Consider the following 19,117-nt stretch of genomic DNA (forward strand, 5'->3'; position numbering starts at 1 on the left):
CACTGTACCAAATACTTGGTAGAGTACAAGAAAAGAGAGTTAACGGACACGTTCCCTGCCCACAACAAGCTTACAACAGCATATGCTGTTTCCATTAGACCACACTGCTTTTCTCTGGCAGTGAAAGAGTTCTGCTCATTAAGAAAAAAAAAATGAAACAACTTTTAAGTGCATTTACAACATGCTGTATTGCTGCCCAACTATTCATCTCTTTTGAAAGGAAACCATCCTTCCCTTTAAATTAGTTGGTTTCTGATTATTTTTTTTTTGGCCTGAAGTAACGTTACGAATAAACTTCCTAGTCCCTTACCAGAAGCAGCATGTCTCAGTGGAAAGAGCACGGGCTTTGGAGTCAGAGGTCATGGGTTCAAATCCCGGCTCGGCCACTTGTCAGCTGTGTGACTTTGGGCAAGTCACTTAAATACTCGGTGCCTCAGTTACCTCATCTGTAAAATGGGGATGAAGACTGTGAGCCCCACGTGGGACAACCTGATTCCCCTGTGTCTACCCCAGCGCTTAGAACAGTGCTCGGCACATAGTAAGCGCTTAACAAATACCAACATTATTATTATTATTATTATTACCACTGAGGCATCAACATGTTCTAGGCCCTATTTCTTCTCCTGCATCCATGAGTGCTTCCTTCCAGAATAAGACTTAAAATGCAAATACCTACCTCTGCAATCAAGTCTCCATTTTCAGCATGAACTTGGGCGATAGCACCAATTTCCTTGCACTGAGAAAAAGCTGCATATAACTCATTGTCTCGAATCATATACACATCTTTGTAGGCCATAAACATCTTGAATGAGTTAACACCTTTGCTCTGGGTAAGAATTTTCATTTCTTCTTTGACCTAAAACCGAAAGGGTATTTTAGGACTTGAATAGAGTCGGCATCCTACAGAACCCAAAGGGAGGAAAGACAATTTGTTAAAATAAATAAATACAAGAGTTGTGAAGATTACTTCTTTGGGGTTAAATACTGCTTTCTATATAGTCGCTTATCCCAAAGGCCCTCTTTTATTCCCTGGGAGTTATCTTTATATATTGGGAGGAATCTGGGTAGAAAAGTTCACAATTTGTTTCCATTTGAACATTTTAGCTCTGATTTTAAACTCAGATGAATAAATCACAAAAGGCAGGCACTTGTGACAGAAAGAGACAGACAGAGATCAGTTTGAAAGAGAGAATGAGAATGGTATTTCCTGTCCTTTCCTAGCCTTTCCAGTTATCCTTTTCACAAAACTCATCTTCAAGGTACACAAAGTTCAATATAGTCTTGGGCAATATGTATCAGACATTAGCCAGAGGGCTGCTTTTGGTGGATAATTTTCCTAGAGCAGATGGATGTTCAGAATATTTTCTCTCATGGAGCATGAGCTCGATCAAATCATATATTTGACAAGGGCCCTATGAATTGCAGCTGGAAAGAAGTCATCAGTTGGATGGCTAGGAAAACATGCAATCTTAGAGGAGACAATCTTAGAGGAAAGACACAGAGTACAAGTTGGTAATAAAAATAGTAGTGGTCATAGCGTGGCTTAGTGGAAATAGCTCGGGCTTGGGAGTCAGAGGTCGTGGGTTCTAATCCCATCTCTACCACTTGTCAGCTGTGTGACTTTGGGCAAATCACTAAACATCTCTGTGCCTTAGTTACCTCAAGTGTAAAATGGGGATTAAGATGTAAAATGGGGATTAAGACTGTGAGCCCCACGTGGGGCAACCTGAGAACCTTGTATCTACCCCAGTGCTTAGAACAGTGCCTAGCACCAAGCAAGTGCTTAACAAATACCATCATTATTATTATTACTACAGTATTAATACAGTGGATTGATTGTAGCGATAAGATGTTCTTGGACTTTTGCAGATGAATCATTTCTTCTCCCAAGTACCTACGCAGAGGTTTTATGTCTGATAATAAACAGACAGCGTTACCTCCTGAAAAATATTCCCTTAATTCACTCTATAATATTCAGTTACAATGGACAATATTACTCTATAATATCCAGTTACTATGGATATTGTACTAGACTCTAGGAGAGTAGATATGAAAATGACTTGCAGTGAAAACATTTTGTGTCAATAATAAGCAAAATGCGCCCACAGATTTAGTCCTTCTTAATGTGAAATTGGCCCTGCATCACACTTAAAATAAAATATAATAAAATCTTAGGGTGACATTTCTGACTTGAATAAACAGAAAGGGTTCAGTTCTACTCCTTGAAATCCAAATAATGAACTGGCTAATAAACTACTTTGATAGATTTCATTTATTGAATGCATATAGATTTTTGCATAGATTTATTAGACTGTAAATTAAAAAGCAGTTGGACTGTGTGGTTTCATTGGTGCCTTATCCAATAGGATTCATTTAATAGGTATTAATCCATCTCTTAATGGGAGAAACATAGTATATAAGAAAGAGCAGTAGTCAATCAATATTCCACAGGTCCTGGTTCAAATCCCAGCTCTGCTCCTAGAAAATTATGATGGTATTTGTTAAGCACTTACTATGTGTGAGGCACATACAAAGCGCTGGGGTGGATACAAGCAAATTGGGGTGGACATAGTCCCAGTCACATGTGGGACCACACAGTCTCAATTCTCATTTTACAGATGAAGTAACTGAAGCACAGAGAAGTGCAGTGACTTGTCCAATGTCACACAGTAGACAATGGTGGAATTTCTGATTCCTAAGCCTGTGCTCTATCCACTATGCCCTGCTGCGTAGTGGTTACCCTTGCCTCTGTATCCATAAAAGTATTATAATAATAATAGTAATGTTGGTATTTGTCAAGCACTTACTATGTGCAGAGCACTGTTCTAAACCCTGGGGGAGATACAGGGTAATGAGGGTGTCCCATGTGAGGCTCAAAGTCTTAATCCCCATTTTATAGATGAGGTAACTGAGGCACAGAGAAGTTAAGTGACTTGCCCACAGTCACACAGCTGATGTGGCAGAGCTGGGATTCGAACCCATGGCCTCTGACTCCCAAGCCCATGCTCGTTCCACTGAGCCACGCTGCTTCTTTTATTTAGCACCTACTGAATGAAAAGCACTGTACTAAATGCTAAGGAAGTACAACAAAAGCACAAGACACCAATTCTGTCCACGAAGCCCTTACATTCCAATGGTAATCCAAGACTCGAGTAATGAGAAGAACAATTAGGCCCACCATCCATCCTCATTTAGCTGAAACCGTTCTGAATTTTTGACGGTGGTCCATAATAACTGTAGGAAAAACGCAGGTGTTCCGGAATTGAATCTGTTCCAGAAAAACTGGTCAATCTGACTGCTCCCGGCTAACCCATTAAATATTAGAAATTTCATGTCCAGGCTGGTGCAAGTTCACTACCTGTTCAGGTCAGGTCCTACAGCATTATGGGAAATAGAGAAAGCCCTGAAGGCTGGAACACGTCAACTTCATCCTTGAACTCTCGAAGGCTAAACCAGGTACCACAAGGAAAGGGAAAGATGTGCAAGTTTAAAATGGTGTCCCGATATCTAAGCTTTCTATGAAAATGAGACAGCAGATTAATAATAAATTCCTGCCATTCCTGTCCTTAGGGATACATTTTTTATCCCTACCTACAGGTGAACATTCTCTGAGTTCTTCAGGAGAAGAAATGTTCTCTGAGAAGAGAGAAGCAGCATGGCCTAGTGGAAAGAGCATGGGCCTGGAAGTCAGAAGATATGGGTTCTAATCCCAGAGCTACTGTTTGTCTGTTGTGTGACCTTGGGCAAGTCACTTCACTTATTTGAGCCTCAGCTTCCTCATCTGTAAAATGGGCATTAAGACTGTAAGCCCAATGTGAGGCAGGTTCTGTGTCCAAACCAATTATTTTGTTTCTACCCCAGCACTTAGTACAGTGCCTAGTACATAGTAAGTGCTTAACAGATACCATTAGGAAAAAAAAGTTTTCCAGTCCTTGTCTAAGCCCCCAGAATGATTGCTGCATGGAACTAGACAGGTATACTTGAGAACACACTAAGATCTTGCAATGACAGAATAAATGAAATATTTGCTGATTTAATGGTCCTTTCAGTCTCTAAGGAATATGCTCCCATGAAGTAATTGTTAGGAGCTCTGTGTTTTAGGTGCTATCCATGTTAAAACCTACGTCCAGTGGCTGGATGCAAGTTGTCAGCAGAGCAGAATTGTGACAGATAGAAGCAACATCGCCTAATGGAAAGAGCACGGGCCTGGGAGTCAGAAGGAACTGAGTTCTAATTCCAGCCTCACTGCTTGTCTGCTGTGTGACTTTGGGCAAATCACTAAATTTATCTTTGCCTCAGTTACCTAATCTGTCCCAAGTTAGACAAGGCTTGGTCTAATCTGATTATCTGGTATCTACACCAGCACTCAGTACAGTACCTGGCACACAGTAAGCACTTAACAAATAGCACATTAAAAAAAAAGAAAATGAGCCCACCCAACCATACCACTCAAAACAATCTCATGAAAATTAAAATTATTCCCAGTGGCATTAGAATTGTACTTTCATTCATTCAATGATATTTATTGAGCACTTACTGTGTACAGAGCACTGTACTAACCACTTGGGAAAGTACAGTACAGCAATAAAGAGTAACAATGCCCGCCCACGATGAGCTCACAGTCTAGAGGGGCTGGGCAAACACATGTACTATCACTCTGACCTATCTATTTGTGGGAAATACTAGGAAAAATTATATGGGGTGGTACAAATTATTGCAGGCTGAATGATTTAACTTGTTTGCAAGGCATAATGGGTGTCTCTTCATTTCATAATCCTGTGATATCATCATATATACAATCTATATATATGCATATATACATATATATACATATATAATTGGAGCACTGTACTATATGTTTGGAAGAGTACAATACAAGAGACAGGATCCCTGCTCAAGGAGCTTATAGTCTTCAGAGAAGCAGCATGGCTTAGTGGAAAGGGCATGGGCTTGGGAGTCAGTGGATGTGGGTTCTAATCCCAGCTCTGCCACTTGTCTGCTGTGTGACCTCGGGCAAACCACTTAACTTCTCTGGGCCTCAGTTCCTTCATCTGTAAAATGGGGACGAAGACTGTGAACACCATGTGGGACAACCTGATTACCTTGTATCAACCCCAGCGCTTTGAACAGTGCTTCACACATAGTAAGCACTTGACAAATACCATAATTTTTATTATTATTATTATTTGGGCAGAAAATTAGGCAGCAAGCATCACAACCCCCCATTTTAGGGTTGGGGAAACCATGGTGGTGGCAATTGTTGTTAATCGAAGATTGTGCTGCTAATGAAGACACTGCAGACAGTGATACTACATCCATGAGTGGAAAAGTTTGGAGACGGAATCTTTCACATCCTGTCCTTGCAAATGCATCAGTTTACCTTTTCTGACCCCTAGCCCTTAGGGAGAACATTTTTCAGACACCAGTGGTTCATAATGAATAGGTACTACCTTCTGTCAGCTGGACATGGGTGGGCTCGAATTGGTAGTAGTGAGTGGTGAGGGTGTGCACTAAGCTATCCATACTCTCTCGCCCAGTCCTCCGGTGACCCCAGGGGCATGCCCTGCAAGATGGGTGGTAGAGAGAATGGTCTGAGGTCACAATCAATCAATCAATCAATCAATGTTATTATCCATACTCTCTCTCCCAGTCCTCCGGTGACCCCAGGAGCATGCCCTGCAAGATGGGTGGTAGAGAGAATGGTCTGAGGTCACAATCAATCAATCAGTCAATGTTATTTATTTAGCATTCACACTGTGCAGAGCTCTGAACTAAGCATTTGGAAAGTAAAATACAACAGTGTTGGTAAACATTTCCCTTCCCAGATATAAAAATAAATTAATTAGGGATATGTACATAAATGCTGTGGAACTAAGGGTGGGTTGAATAGCAAGTGCATTAAGAGTAGAGATCCATATGCACAGGTGATTCACATGGAAGAGGAAGTAGGAGAAAAGAGGGTTTAATCAGGGAAAGCCTCTTGGAACCAAGTAATTAATACATTCATTCAATTGTATTTATTGAGCGCTTACTGTGTGCAAAGCACTGTACTAAGCACTTGGAAAGTACAATTTGACAACAGATAGAGACAATCCCCCTACCTAACAATGGGCTTTGAAGTTGGGAAGAGTAGTAGACTGGTGTATATAATAATAATTATGGCATTTTTAAAAAAATGTTGGTATTTGTTAAGCGCTTACTATGTGCCGAGCACTGTTCTAAGCGCTGGGGTAGACACAGGGGAATCAGGTTGTCCCACGTGGGGCTCACAGTCTTCATCCCCATTTTACAGATGAGGGAACTGAGGCACAGAGAAGTTAAGTGACTTGCCCACAGTCACACAGCCGACAAGTGGCAGAGCTGGGATTCGAACTCATGAGCCCTGACTCCAAAGCCCGTGCTCTTTCCACTTAGCCACGCTGCTTCTCCAAAGCCCTTACTATGTTCCAGGGACTATACTAAGTGCTGAGGTGGATACACATAAATCAGGTTGGTCACAGTCCTTGTCCTGCATGGGGCTCACAGTCTTAATCCTTATTTTACAGATGAGGTAACTGAGGCGCAGAGTAGTTAAGTATATGGAAGGGGAGGGAGTTCCAGGCACTTGGTACAGTACTCTGAATAAAGTAATCACTCAATAAATACCATCGACTGATTGATTGATTCCAGGCCAGAGAAAGGATGTGAGAAAGGAGAAGGTGGGGAAACAAATGAGATTGAGGCCTAGTGAGCAAGGTGGCACTAGAGAAGAGAAGTGTGCAGGTTGGACTGTAGGAAATTAATGAGGTAAGGTAGGAAGGGGCAAGCTGATTGAATGCTTTAAAGCCGATGATAAGGAGTATCTGTCTGATGTGGAGATGGATGAGCAAACACTGGTGGTTCCTGAGAAGTAGGGAACCACGAACGGATTTTTTTTAGAAAAACGATCCAGACAACAGAGTGAAGTATGGCCTAGAGCGAGTAGAGACAGGAGGTAGGAGGTCAAAAGGAGGCTGATGCAGAAGTCAAGTCAAGTAAGAGAAGTGCTTGGATCAGCTTAGTAGCAGTTTGGAGGGAGAGGAAAGAGAGGATTTTACTGATGATGTGAAGGTTGAACCAAAAGGGTTTGGTGACAGATTGAATATATGGGTTGAATGAGAGAGAGGAGTGAAGGATAATGTCACGATTATAGGCTTGGGAGATTGAGAGGATAGCGATAGTGTCACTGGTGATGGGAAAGACTGGAGAAGTCAGGGTTTGGGTGGGAAGATGAGGAATTCTCTTTTGGACATGTGTACTTTGAGGTGTAGGCAGGATATCCTAGTAGCAATGCTCTGAAGGAAGGAGGAAATGTGAGACTGCAGAGAAGGAAAGAAGTCAGGGCTGGAAAAGTGAATTTGGGGATCATCCACACAAAGATGGTTGTTGAAGCCACGGGAGAAAATGAGTTTTCCCATGGAATAGATGTACATGAAGAATGGAAGAGTCCCCAGAATTGAACTCTGAGGGATCTTCACTGTCAGAGGATAGGAGGCAGAGGAGGAGCCTACAAAAGAGACTGAGAAAGAGTTGTCAGAGATATAGAAGAATCAGAAAAGGACAGTTTCAGTCAAGTCAAGGGATGGGAAAAATGGTTCAAGGAGAATGGGGTGGTCCAAAGGCAACTGAGGGGTCAAGGAGGATTAGAATGGAGTAGAGGCCTACTTGGTGACTTTAGAGAAGACAGTTTCCAAGGAGTGAATGGGGCAGAACCAGATTGGAGGGAGTCTAGGAGAGAATTGGAGGAGAGGAAGTGGAGACAGTGAGTGTAGACAACTCTCTCAAGACGTTTGAAGAGGAAAGGTAGGAGGGAGATGGGGCGATAACTGGGCATGGGGTCAAACGAGGGTTTTTTAGGATAAGAGATACATGAATATGCTTGAAAGCATTCATTCATTCAATTCAATAGTATTTATTGAGCGCTTACTATGTGCAGAGCACTGACTAGGCACTTGGAATGTACAATTTGGCATCAGATAGAGACAATCCCTGCCCAAAGACAGGCTCACAGTCTAATTGGGGGAGACAGATGAACAAAAATAAGACAACAAGATCATGGCAAATAGAATCAAGGGGATGTACACCTCATTAACAAAATAAATAGGGTAATAAAAATATATACAAATATATACAAATGAGCACAGTGCGGAGGGCAAGGGAGAGGGGGAGGAGCAGAGGGAAAGGGGGCTTAGCGGAGGGGAGGTGAAGGGGGGAAAGGGGAGGGAGCAGAGGGCAGAAGAGGAGCAGAGAGGGAGCAGAGGGAGCAGAGGGAAAAGGAGTAGCTCAGTCTGGGAAGGCCTCTTGGAGGAGATGAGCTCTCAGTAGGGCTTTGAAGAGGGGAAAAGAGTTACTTTGGCAGACGTGAGGAGGGAGGGCATTTCAGGACAGCGGTAGGATGTGGGCCAGAGGTCGACGGCGGGATAGGCGTGAACAGGGGACAGTGAGGAGGTGAGCAGCAGAGGAGCAGAGCTTGCAGGGTGGGCAGTAGAAAGAGAGAAGGGAGATGCGGTAGGAGGGGGCAAGGTGATGGAGAGCCTTGAAGCCCAGAGTGAGAAGTTTTTGTTTAGTGCGGAGGTTGATAGGCAACCACTAGAGGTTTTTAAGGAGGGGAGTGACATGCCCAGAGCGTTTCTGCAGGAAGTTGATCCGGGCAGAGGAATGAAGAATAGACTGGAGTGGGGAGAGACAGGAGGAAGGGATATCAGAGAGAAGGCTGACACAATAATCCAGCTGGGATATTATGAGAGCTTGTACCAGCACGATAGCCGTTTGGATGGAGAGGAAAGGGCGGATCTTGGCGATATTGTAAAGCTGAAACTGACAGGCATTGGTGACGGATTGGATGTGTGGGGTGAATGAGAGAGCTGAGTTAAGGATGACACCAAGGTTGTGGGCTTGAGAGATGGGAAGGATGGTGGTACTGTCCACAGTGACAGGGAAGTCAGGAAGAGGATAGGATTTGGGAGGGAAGATAAGGAGCTCAATTTTGGACATGTTGAGGTTTAGGTGGCGGACAGACATCCAGGTGGAGACGTCCTGGAGGCAGGAGGAGATAAGAGCCTGAAGGGAGAGACGAGTCATTGGAAAGAAAATGGTTAAAGATAGTGGTCAGGGAGGGAAGAAGGAAGGGGGCAAATGACATAAGATATGAGGGGATGAAGTCAGAAGTGCAGGTGGAGGGACTAGATTTTGAAAGGAGATGCGAGATCTCTTGAGACTGCTGGTAATACTGGAAGAATCAAAGAGCGTGCAGGAGGAGGGAGAGACTTGAGAGAAGCAGGAGATTTTAGGGAGATCATGATTATGGTTTCAGCTTTGACAATTAAGATGTGACTAGATCATTAGGGGAAAGAGATGGGAGGCACAGGAGGGAAAGAGGGTTTGGGAAGGGAGTTAATGTCTGGAAGAGCTGATAATAATAGTAATGATAATAATAATTGTGGTATTTGTGCAGCACTTACTATGTGCCACGCACTATACTAAGCGTTGGGATGGATACAAGCAAATCGAGTCAGACACAGCCCCTGTCCCATGTGGGGCTCACAGCCTCAACCCCTATTTTATAGATAAGGTAACTGAGGCACAGAGAAGTGAAGGACTTGCCCAAGTTCATACACAGACAAGTGGTGGAGGCCGGATTAGAACCCAAGACATTCTGACTCTCAGGCCCGTGCTCTATCCACTTCACCATTTCGCTTCTCATAATGCAGGCAATGAGTATGAGAGTCAATAAAGATGGAGAAGTATTGTGGGGAGGAGGAGGGGGCAGAATGAAAATAAGTGAGGCAGAATTTAAGAAGGATGACGTCAGCCAGGTGTCTGGATTTCCACCAGCAGTGCTCCACAGCTCAACCAAAGGTGATCCAGGGTTTTCTGTTTTTCAGGAATTTTTTTTTATGGCTGCACTATACTAAATGCTGGGGTAGATAGAAATTAAGCAGATTGGTCACAGCCCATGTCCCACATGGAGATCAGAATCCTAATCCTCATTTTCCAGATGAGGTATGTGAGGCACAGAGAAGTTAAATGACTTGCCCAATGTCATACAGCAGACAAGTAGTGGAGCTGGGATTAGAACTCAGGTCTTCTGACGCCTAAACCCACGGAGGCTCCCTGCTTATGGGATCAGCAGAGGGGCAAGGGAGTGAAGGAGGAGAGTTCAGAGGAGAAGGCAGCATTAAAGGGGTTGATTTGTATATCAAAAAAGGTAGTTTGGGTACGGCAGGCTGAATGGGGCATGATGGCTTTAGAATACTGGAGAGTCTCAAAAGATTGGAAGTCTCTGTGGGAGAACAGGACAGATTTGTGGGAGTGCCTGCATGCGGGAGAGCTGGTGAGGAAGTTGTAGTCTGCTAGAGGAATTTCAGTTAGTAGGGATAGAGACTGTACTGACTAGAGGTGATGAGATCAAGTGTGTGATCAAATTGCTGAGTTAGTGAGGTGAATCAGGAGGTCACTGGAGTTGAGAAGTGAGAGCACGTGGACAGAGGAAAGGTTGTCAGGGACATCTACATCAAACAAATCAATGATATTTATCGAGTGCTTACGAGGTGCAGAGCACTGGGAGAGTTTGGGAGAGTACAATGTAACGGAGTTGGTAGACAAGTTTCACATGGATACTGAAGTCCACACAGATCACTGTAGGAATGGAGAAAGAGAGACAGATGTGAGAAAGGGATCAAAATGATTCAGAAATTTGGAGGTGGGGCCTAGGGGGTGGTAGATGACCATGACTAGTACCTGGAGTAGGTGGTAGAAGTGTATGAACAAAAGAACAAAAGGAGAGGGATGGGGGATGTAAGATGGTACTAAAGAATCACGGGGAAGTGAGAAGGAATCAATTAATCAATCATACTGATTCATTCAGTCATATTCATTGAGTGCTTACGGTGTACTGTACTAAGCACTTGGGAGAGTAGAATATAACAATAAACAGAAACATTCCCTGCCCACAATGAGCTTATTGAGCGCTTTGTGCAGAGCACCACACTAAGCACTTGGGAGAGTACAATACAACAGAGTTGATAGACAAATTCCCTGCCAACAAAGAGCTTACATTGTAGTGGGGGAGATGTCCATTAATCTAAATAAATAAATTATGAATATGTCTATAAATTCTGTGGAGCTGACAGTGAAGTAAATATCAGCTGCTTAAAAGGTGTAGATCCAAGTGAGTAGGTGACATAGAAGGGAGAGAGCGTTGGGGAAAAGTAGGCTAGATAGGGGAAGGGTCTTGGAAATGTGATTGTAAAAGGATTACAGATTATCTGTCTTAATCGCAACGAGCAGAGTTTGTAAACCCTGAAAAAATGCTCGCTACTCCTTATCCCATGGTAACTGCAAGCCAGGCAAAACGATCACATTCATTATTAATAATAACAATAGTAGTATTTGTTAAGCGCTACTACATTCCAGGCACTGTACTAACCGCTGTGGTGGACTCAAGCAAATCGGGTTGGACACAGTCCATGTTCCATGTTCCATGTGTGGCTCACAGTCTTAATCCCCGTTTTACAGGGGTTGACTGAGGTCCAGAGAAGTGAAGTAACTTGCCCAAGGAGACACAGCAGACAAGTGGCAGAGCTGGGATTAGAACCCAGGTTCTTCTGACTCCTAGGCCCGTGCTCTATCCAGTAGACAATGCTGCTCCTTGTATTGTTTATTGTTATCATTATTATTAACATTATTATATTATTATTATTTCCTATTAGCTATTGAGCACCCACTGTGTATACGTCATTGAACTAGGTCCTGGAAGATGCCAAATACACTTAGCCCTTCAGTGAGTTCACCTGGTCGCTCCACCACGTAACCGCCACATGCAGGGAGTAGTCACAGCAGACCTTGGGGTCGGCCCAGCTTCTCCAAGTGTCAAATGCCTCTATAAGGGAGCAGCCTTTCTGAGGTATGGCAAAATCAATTATCATGGTGGTGCCTCCAGCCAGGGCTGCCTGAAATCACAAAAACATTTTCAATTCAGTAATCAGCCAGCATCACATTTCATCTGAAAGAGCCTCTTCGAGGTGGATCTTTCCCACAGATCGCGTGAAGGTGCTCCTTCTTTGAGATGTTTAAGAATAAAAACACATTTTCTCTTAAAATGCCAGTGGCCGTCTTGTCCCAGGTTTTGCTTTGTCCCCTGATGGATAAAAATGAAACTTAGTTTTGCTTTAATGAAATGGAAGAGAGAGTCTGAAGAGAAGGGTTTTTTATGGTCTTTGCTTAGTACTTATTATGTATAGAGTGTTGTGTTCAGAGCACTGTACTAAGTGCTCAGGAGAGTACAAAATAACAGAGTTGGTAGATATTTCCTGCACACAACAAGCAGAGGGGTGGACAGTCCCAAGAGCTTAGTACAGTGTCTTGCACATAGTAAGTGATCAATAAATACGATTGATTGATTGATGATTTGTTCAGGGTCAGAGATAAGTGACAAGTGGCAGATGGCAATGGCTTCCTGCTTGTGGGGTGAAATCCACCTCTGCAATTCCCTACCCATCCCCTGTGGATTCCCTGGGCTACTTTGCAGAACAGATGGGAGTGAATTATAAGTAATGGAGGGATGACAAGCAGATGGTAGTTCCTTGTAGAGAGCCTGAAGCAAAAAAAAAAAAATAAAATCCAATCCTGGAACTCAGTGAGGACAAGCATAGTGGTGGTGCCCTCCCTTCTCTCCGAGATCACCATCTTCTAAACTATTTACTTTCCAATGGCTTCTTCCATACTGCTTTTACACATGCTCTTGTATCTCCTATCCTTAAAAAAAACAAAACACTCTCCCTTGACTCCATGGCTCGCTCCAGTTATTGCCCCATCTCCCTCCTGCCTGCCATTCCCCTCCAAACTCCTTGAGCAGGTTGTCTACACCAGCTGTCTCTACTTCCCCTCCTCAATATCTCTCCTTGACCATCTGCAACCTGGCTTCCTCTCCCTTTACTTCACAGAAACTGCCCTAAAATCACCAGTGAACTTCTTCTTTCCAAAACCAATAGCCTAATCTTAGTGAACCTTTCATGTGCCTTCTACACAGTGGACCCTTCTCCTGAAAACATTACCTGAACTTGTCTACGCTAACATTGTTCTCTCCTGGTTCTCCTCCTATCTCTCTAGCCTCTCCTTCTCAGTCTACTCATGGGCAGAAAACATGTCTACCAATTCTCCCAGGTGCTCAGTAGATACGATTGATGGATAGGTTGAATGGAATTCCCTCCTTCATATCTGACAATCATTGTCCCCTCCTTCCAACCTTCAACAAGATCACGTCTCCTCCAAAAGACCTTCCCTGCCTCTGTCCTAATTTTCCCCCTCCCTCCCTTCTGCATCAACCTCAAACCTGGATTTATACCCCATAGTCACTCTACCTTTAGCCCTGCAGGATTTATATCTGAAATTTTAATGTCTGTCTCCCCCTCTAGACTGTGAGCTCCTTTTGAGCAGGCAATGAGTCTAGCAACTCTGTAAACTCCACACTCAATAAATACGATTGATACCAACTCTATTGTATTATTCTTTCCCCTGTGCTCAATAAATGCCATTGATTAAACTGATAAGAAATAATAGATAGGGAAGCAATGGAACTTGGAGATATGTAACTAATATGTCACAATAGCTACTTCCTCATAGTTGGTTTCAAAGCATTCCGACTTTTTTCACTCTGCCTTACTGCTCTCTTCCCTGTCTATTCCTTAACTCACTCACTCCTCAGATTCAAAACCCTAAATCCCCACCTCTTTCAGTAAACCTTCCCAGATTAATTCCCAGCACCCTACAGTGTATGAACCCATTAGGCCCCTCTGGCATTTGTGTAATTATTTATACACATCCTCTCCATTTTTGTATACATTAATTAATTAATTGATAAATGTATCATGACTAATGAGTTTATAAATCAGTTTGTCTGTTTACCCTATTAAAGTGTAAGTTCCCTGTGGGCTGGGAACATATCACTTCTCTGCTCTGCAATTTCCCTGCTGCTTAGGGCAGTGCATTTTACAGTAAGTGGTTGCTCAATAAATGCTAATACTGCTACCTATATTCAGAGTGATCAAGAGGATTGTATAAGTATACAGGTGCATAAAAGATAGTCACCATCTGGTTTCTAAGACTCAAAAGATCTAGCAATCATGGCTGAACCAGGCTCCTTAAACAGCATAACAGCCAAAGTCAAGATTTAATCAACATTACAAATTGGGGAGAATACCTTCAGAGTGATGCAAAGACTGAGGTTTGCAAAATGGTATTGAAGCCACTGAGAGTTTTAAATGTGGATTTCTGTTTTGCTTTCTTTAGAGAACAAAGCAGCACTTAGTAGAAACTGGAAAGTAGGGCTCAAAGAGAGGGCAGAGCTACTGCAGCAAGTGTTGGCTCTGGCAAGAGACCTTTTAAAAGTTAACTCTGTGGAAGCCCAAAATGGTTCTTTTTCGGTATAGTCACAGTGAGTTGACTTTTCAAAAATTATAAGAGGGATACCCAGCCACAGTGAATTGGGTTTATTTAGAGAAATGAGAATTCCAGGTGGAAGGTTGCATCTTACCTTTAGGTTCCTTTCAATTGGTTTACTGTTTGGCCCAACATATATAATTGGTATGCTATAGGGACAATCATGAAGACTCTGGGTGCTGATATGTGTGGCCAGTACAAGCATAGGTGAATCGTTATAATTATTATTATTATTGTTATATCTGTTAAGTGCTTACTACGTGTCAAGCACTGTTCTAAGAGTTAGGGTAGATTCAAGTTAGTCAAGTTGGACACCAGTCCTTGTCTCACATGGGATGCAAGGTCTAAGTAAGAGGGAGAACAGATATTGAATCCCCATTTTCAGTTGAGGAAACTGAAGCAATGAGAAATGAAGTGACATCCCAGGTTTGTTGGGTTTTTTTTGTATTTTGTTTTGCTTTCCTGGTATTTGTTAAACACTTACTATGTGCAAGGCACTGTACTAAGCACTGGGATAGGTACAAGTTAATCAGATTGGACCAAGTCCATGTCTTAATCTCCATTTTGTAGAAGAGGAAACTGAGGTCCAGAGAAGTGAAGTGACTTGTTGTGAGTTGTCCCAAGGTCACACAGCTGGCAATTGGCAGAACCAGAATTAGAATCCAGGTCCTCCGACTCCCAGGCCTGTTCTCTTTTCCACTAGGCCACGCTGCTTCCCTTGCCCACTACCTCCACAGATCAGCACTGTCCCTGGGGTGGAAGGGGGTGGGGGGGGAATGGGAGGCTCTTCCTGCCTGTTCCAGCTTTCATGGAGGGGGGGAGGGGGGAGAAGCTGTTAGACAGCAATCCCTGATGTCTGATGGGGCAGGGGTAGGGGGGAATGACCACGTAGAAGGGGGAGGAGGGAGCAGGGAAGAGGGCTTTCGCCAGCTCCTCCTCTGCCTCCCACGCCCTAACTGTGGGTGTCCCTCAAGGTTCAGTTTTGGGTCCCCTTCTATTTTCTATCTGCACCACTCCCTTGGAAAACTCATTAGCTCACATGGCTTCAACTATCACTTCTCTGCCAAAGACACCCAAATCTACATCTCCAGCTCTGATTTCTCTCCCTCTCTGAGTCTTCCATTTCTTCCTGCCTTTGAGACATCTCTACTTGGATGTCTTTGTCACCTCAAAGTTAATATGGCTGAAACTGAACTTCTTATCTTCCCAACCAAACCTTGTCTTTCCATCGTTGACTTTCCCATCACTGTTGCCAGCACCACCATCCTTCCTGTCTCACAAGCCCATAACCTTGGCATTATCCTTGACTCCTCTCCCTCATTCGATCCACATAATTCAAGCCATCACTAGATCCTGTCAGTTCTACCTTCAGAACATCACCAAAATCTGCCCCTTCTTAAGCAAACACTTAGCCTATCCCGCCTTGATTATTGTATGAGCCTCCTTGCTGACCGCCCTGCCTCCTGTCTCTCCCCACCCCAGTCCATACTCCATTTTGCTGCCCTGATCATTTTTTTTTTCAAAAACATTCAGACCTTGTTTCCCCACTCCTCAAGAACCTCCAGTGGTTGTCCGTCCACCTCCACATCAAACAAAAACTCCTCCTACCTCACCTCACTATTCTCCTTCTACGACCCAGACCGAACACTTCGTTCCTTTAATGCTAACCTTCTCACTGTACCCTGATCCCAACTATCTTGCCACTGACCTCTCACCCACGTTCCACTTCTGGTCTGGAATGCCCTTCCCCTCATACAAGACAGATAATTGCTCCCTCCCACTTCAAAGCCCTATTGAAGGCACATCAACTCCAAGAAGCCTTCCCTGACTAAACCCTCCTCTCCTCTTCTCCCACTCCCTTCTACGTCGCCCTGACTTGCTCCCTTCTTTCATCCTGCCTCCCATCCCAAGCAGCACATATGTGTATATCTGGAATTTATTTGTATATTTATTTATTAATTTATGTATTAATGTCTGTCTCCCCAACTAGACTGTGAGCTCCTTGTGGGCAGGGAATGTGTCTGTTGTTGATTATGATGATGATGATGATGATTGATGATGATGGAATTTATTAAGGGCTTACTATGTTTGTGGTTGCACTGTACTCTCCCAAGCACTTAGTACAGTGCTGTGCACACAGTAAACACTCAATAAATATGATCGAATGAATGAATGAACAAGTGAGGAGGCAACGAGGAGGATGACAGAAGGAGGAGTGAGGGGAGAGGAGGAGTGAATGGGGAGGAGGATGGCAGGAGGAGTGAGGAGGGGGGAGGGGAAAGACAGAGAGGGGAGGGAAGAGGGAGAGAAGCAGTGTGGCTTAGCGGAAAGAGCACGGACTTGGGAGTCAGATGTCCTGGGTTCTAATCCCATCTCTGCCACTTGACTATGTGACCTTGGGCAAGTCACTTGCCTTCTCTATGCCTCAGTTACCTCATCTGTAAAAGGAGGATTAAGACTGTGAGCCTCACGTGGGACAACCTGATTACCCTGTATCTACCCCAGCGCTCAGAACAGTGCTCGGCACATGGTAAGAGCTTAACAAATACCAACATTATTATTATCTGTAAAATGGGGCCTAAGTCTGTGAGCCCCACGTGGGACAACCCCACTGCCTCATATCCCCCCCCCCCCCCGCGCTTACAACATTGGCCTCTAGTAAGCACTTAACAAATACCATCATCATCATCATTATTATTCTTAGGGAGGGTCCTCCACTATGCTGTGGGGCCTCGGGCAAGTCCCTTCCCCGGGCCTCGGTTCCCTCATCTGTAAGATGGGGATGAAGGCTGTGAGCCCCACTGCAGGACAGGGACTGGGTCCTACCCGATTTCCTGCCTCCACCCCAGCGCTGAGCACAGTTCCTGGCACGTAGGAAGCTCTTGACATATCCCACAACTTATTATTACGATTATTGTTGTTAGGTGAGCGGGGTGGGGCGGAGGGGTGGGGGTGTCAAGCGAGGGGAAGGGGCTCTTACCTTGGTGCCCTGGTGGAAGTCGTCGATGGACTGGGAGCCCATGAAAGGGAACTGCATGTGCGTGTGGGTGTCGATGCCCCCGGGCAGCAGGAGCATCCCCTTGGCGTCCAGGACCCTGAGGCCGGCGGGCAGGTGTCCGGGCACGGGCAGGTCGGGCCCCAGCTCCCGCACCACGCCGCCCTCCACCAGCACGTCCCACATCTCCGACCGGTCCTCGTTGACCACCCGACCGCCGCGGATCAGCAGAGGCTCCGGGCCCGGGCCCGGCCCCGACCCCGACCCCGACATCCCTGCTCCGAGGGGCCGCCGCCTCGCCCGGCTCCCCCCCCCGGAGGGGTCTCTTCCTAGGAGGGGTCCCGTCCCCAGGGGGGTCTCGTCCTCGGAGGGGTCTCGTCCTCGGAGAGGTCCCCCTCCTAGGAGGAGTTTCGTCCTGAGAGGGGTCCCAGCCCGGAGGGGTCTTCTCCTAGAAGGGGGTCTCCTCCGAGGAGGGGTCTCGTCCCCAGTGGAGTCTGGTCCTTGGGGGGGGGGCTCCTCCAAGGAGGGGTCTTCTTCTAGGAGGGGTCTCGTTCCCAGAGGGATCTGGTCCTTGGGGGGGTCTCCTCCAAGGAGGGGTCTCGTCCCTCGAGGGGTCTCCTCCCAGGAGGGGTCTCGTCCCCAGTGGAGTCTGGTCCTTGGAGGGGTCTCCTCCAAGGAGGGGGGTCTTCTCCTAAGAGGGGTCTCGTCCCCAGAGGGGTCTGGTCCTTGGAGAGGGTCTCCTCCAAGGAGGGGTCTCGTCCCTCGAGGGGTCTCGTCCCCAGTGGAGTCGGGGGGGGGGGGAGTCTTTTCCAAGGAGGGGTCTTCCCAAGGAAGGGTCTTCTCCTAGGAGGGGTCTCGTCCCCAGAGGGGTCTGGTCTTTGGGGGGGTCTCCTCCAGGGAGGGGTCTCGTCCCTCGAGGGGTCTGGTCCTTGGGGGGTGGGTCTCCTCCAAGGAGGGGTCTCTTCCTAGGAGGGGTCTCGTCCCCGGAGAGATCCCCAGCCGGAGGGGTCTCCTCCCGGAGGGATCTCGTCCCCGGAGGGGTCTCCTCCTAGGAGGGGTCTCGTCCCCAGAGGGGTCTCGTCCTCGGAGAGATGCCCAGTCGGAGGGGTCTCTTGTCCCTAGGAGGGGTCTCGCCCCCGGCGGGGTCCCAGGCTGACGGGTTGTCCCTCCGTCCCTGGCGCTGGGGGGTCTCTCGGCCGGAGGGACCCTCCGGCTGCTGGCCAGGGTGTTGGGCCGGGCCGGCAGGAGCTCAGTAGCGGCCGGGGCCGGTGGGCGGGGACGGCCCGGACCCACGACGACCTGGGCCCCCAAACCCCCGGAGGCCTCGCTCCGCTCCCCGCTCCCCGCTCCGCCCCGGGGGACACTTGGCTCCGGACGGGACCGGCCGCGGATGCTGCTGCCCTCGGGGGGCCGGGCCGGGGGCGGGGCCGGGGCGGGCAGGGCCGCCGGGGGCCGGGACCAGAGGGACCACGGGCCGAGGAGGGGCGTCGAGGGGCGTCGAGGGGCTGGGGGAGACGTTGAGGGGTGGGCAGGGTGGGGGACACGTGCTGATGGGGGCTCGAGGGACAAGCAAGGGGTCGGGTTGGGGAGGGGGACGTTGGGGGGACCGTTGTGGGAGGCAGGATGGAGGGCACGGGCTGATGGGCGTTGGAGGACTGGGGGTGA

General features: G+C 46.4%; 1 protein-coding gene across 1 annotated transcript in view; it reads right to left on the reverse strand.

Annotated features, from left to right (window-relative positions):
* The window catches only part of DPYS (dihydropyrimidinase), an 82,938-nt gene extending 64,127 nt beyond the window's left edge, over positions 1–18,811 (reverse strand). The window contains exons 1-3 of the mRNA XM_029063109.2: positions 17,438–18,811; positions 11,811–11,969; positions 677–856 (exon numbers count right to left, since the gene is read on the reverse strand). Of these exons, the coding sequence (XP_028918942.1) occupies positions 677–856; positions 11,811–11,969; positions 17,438–17,725 (627 nt within the window). The 5' untranslated portion in view covers positions 17,726–18,811. The remainder of the gene's footprint in view (positions 1–676; positions 857–11,810; positions 11,970–17,437) is intronic.
* Positions 18,812–19,117: the final 306 nt, after the last annotated feature.

Source organism: Ornithorhynchus anatinus, chromosome 4 (assembly GCF_004115215.2).
Source record: "Ornithorhynchus anatinus isolate Pmale09 chromosome 4, mOrnAna1.pri.v4, whole genome shotgun sequence".
Taxonomy (NCBI): Eukaryota; Metazoa; Chordata; class Mammalia; order Monotremata; family Ornithorhynchidae; genus Ornithorhynchus; species Ornithorhynchus anatinus.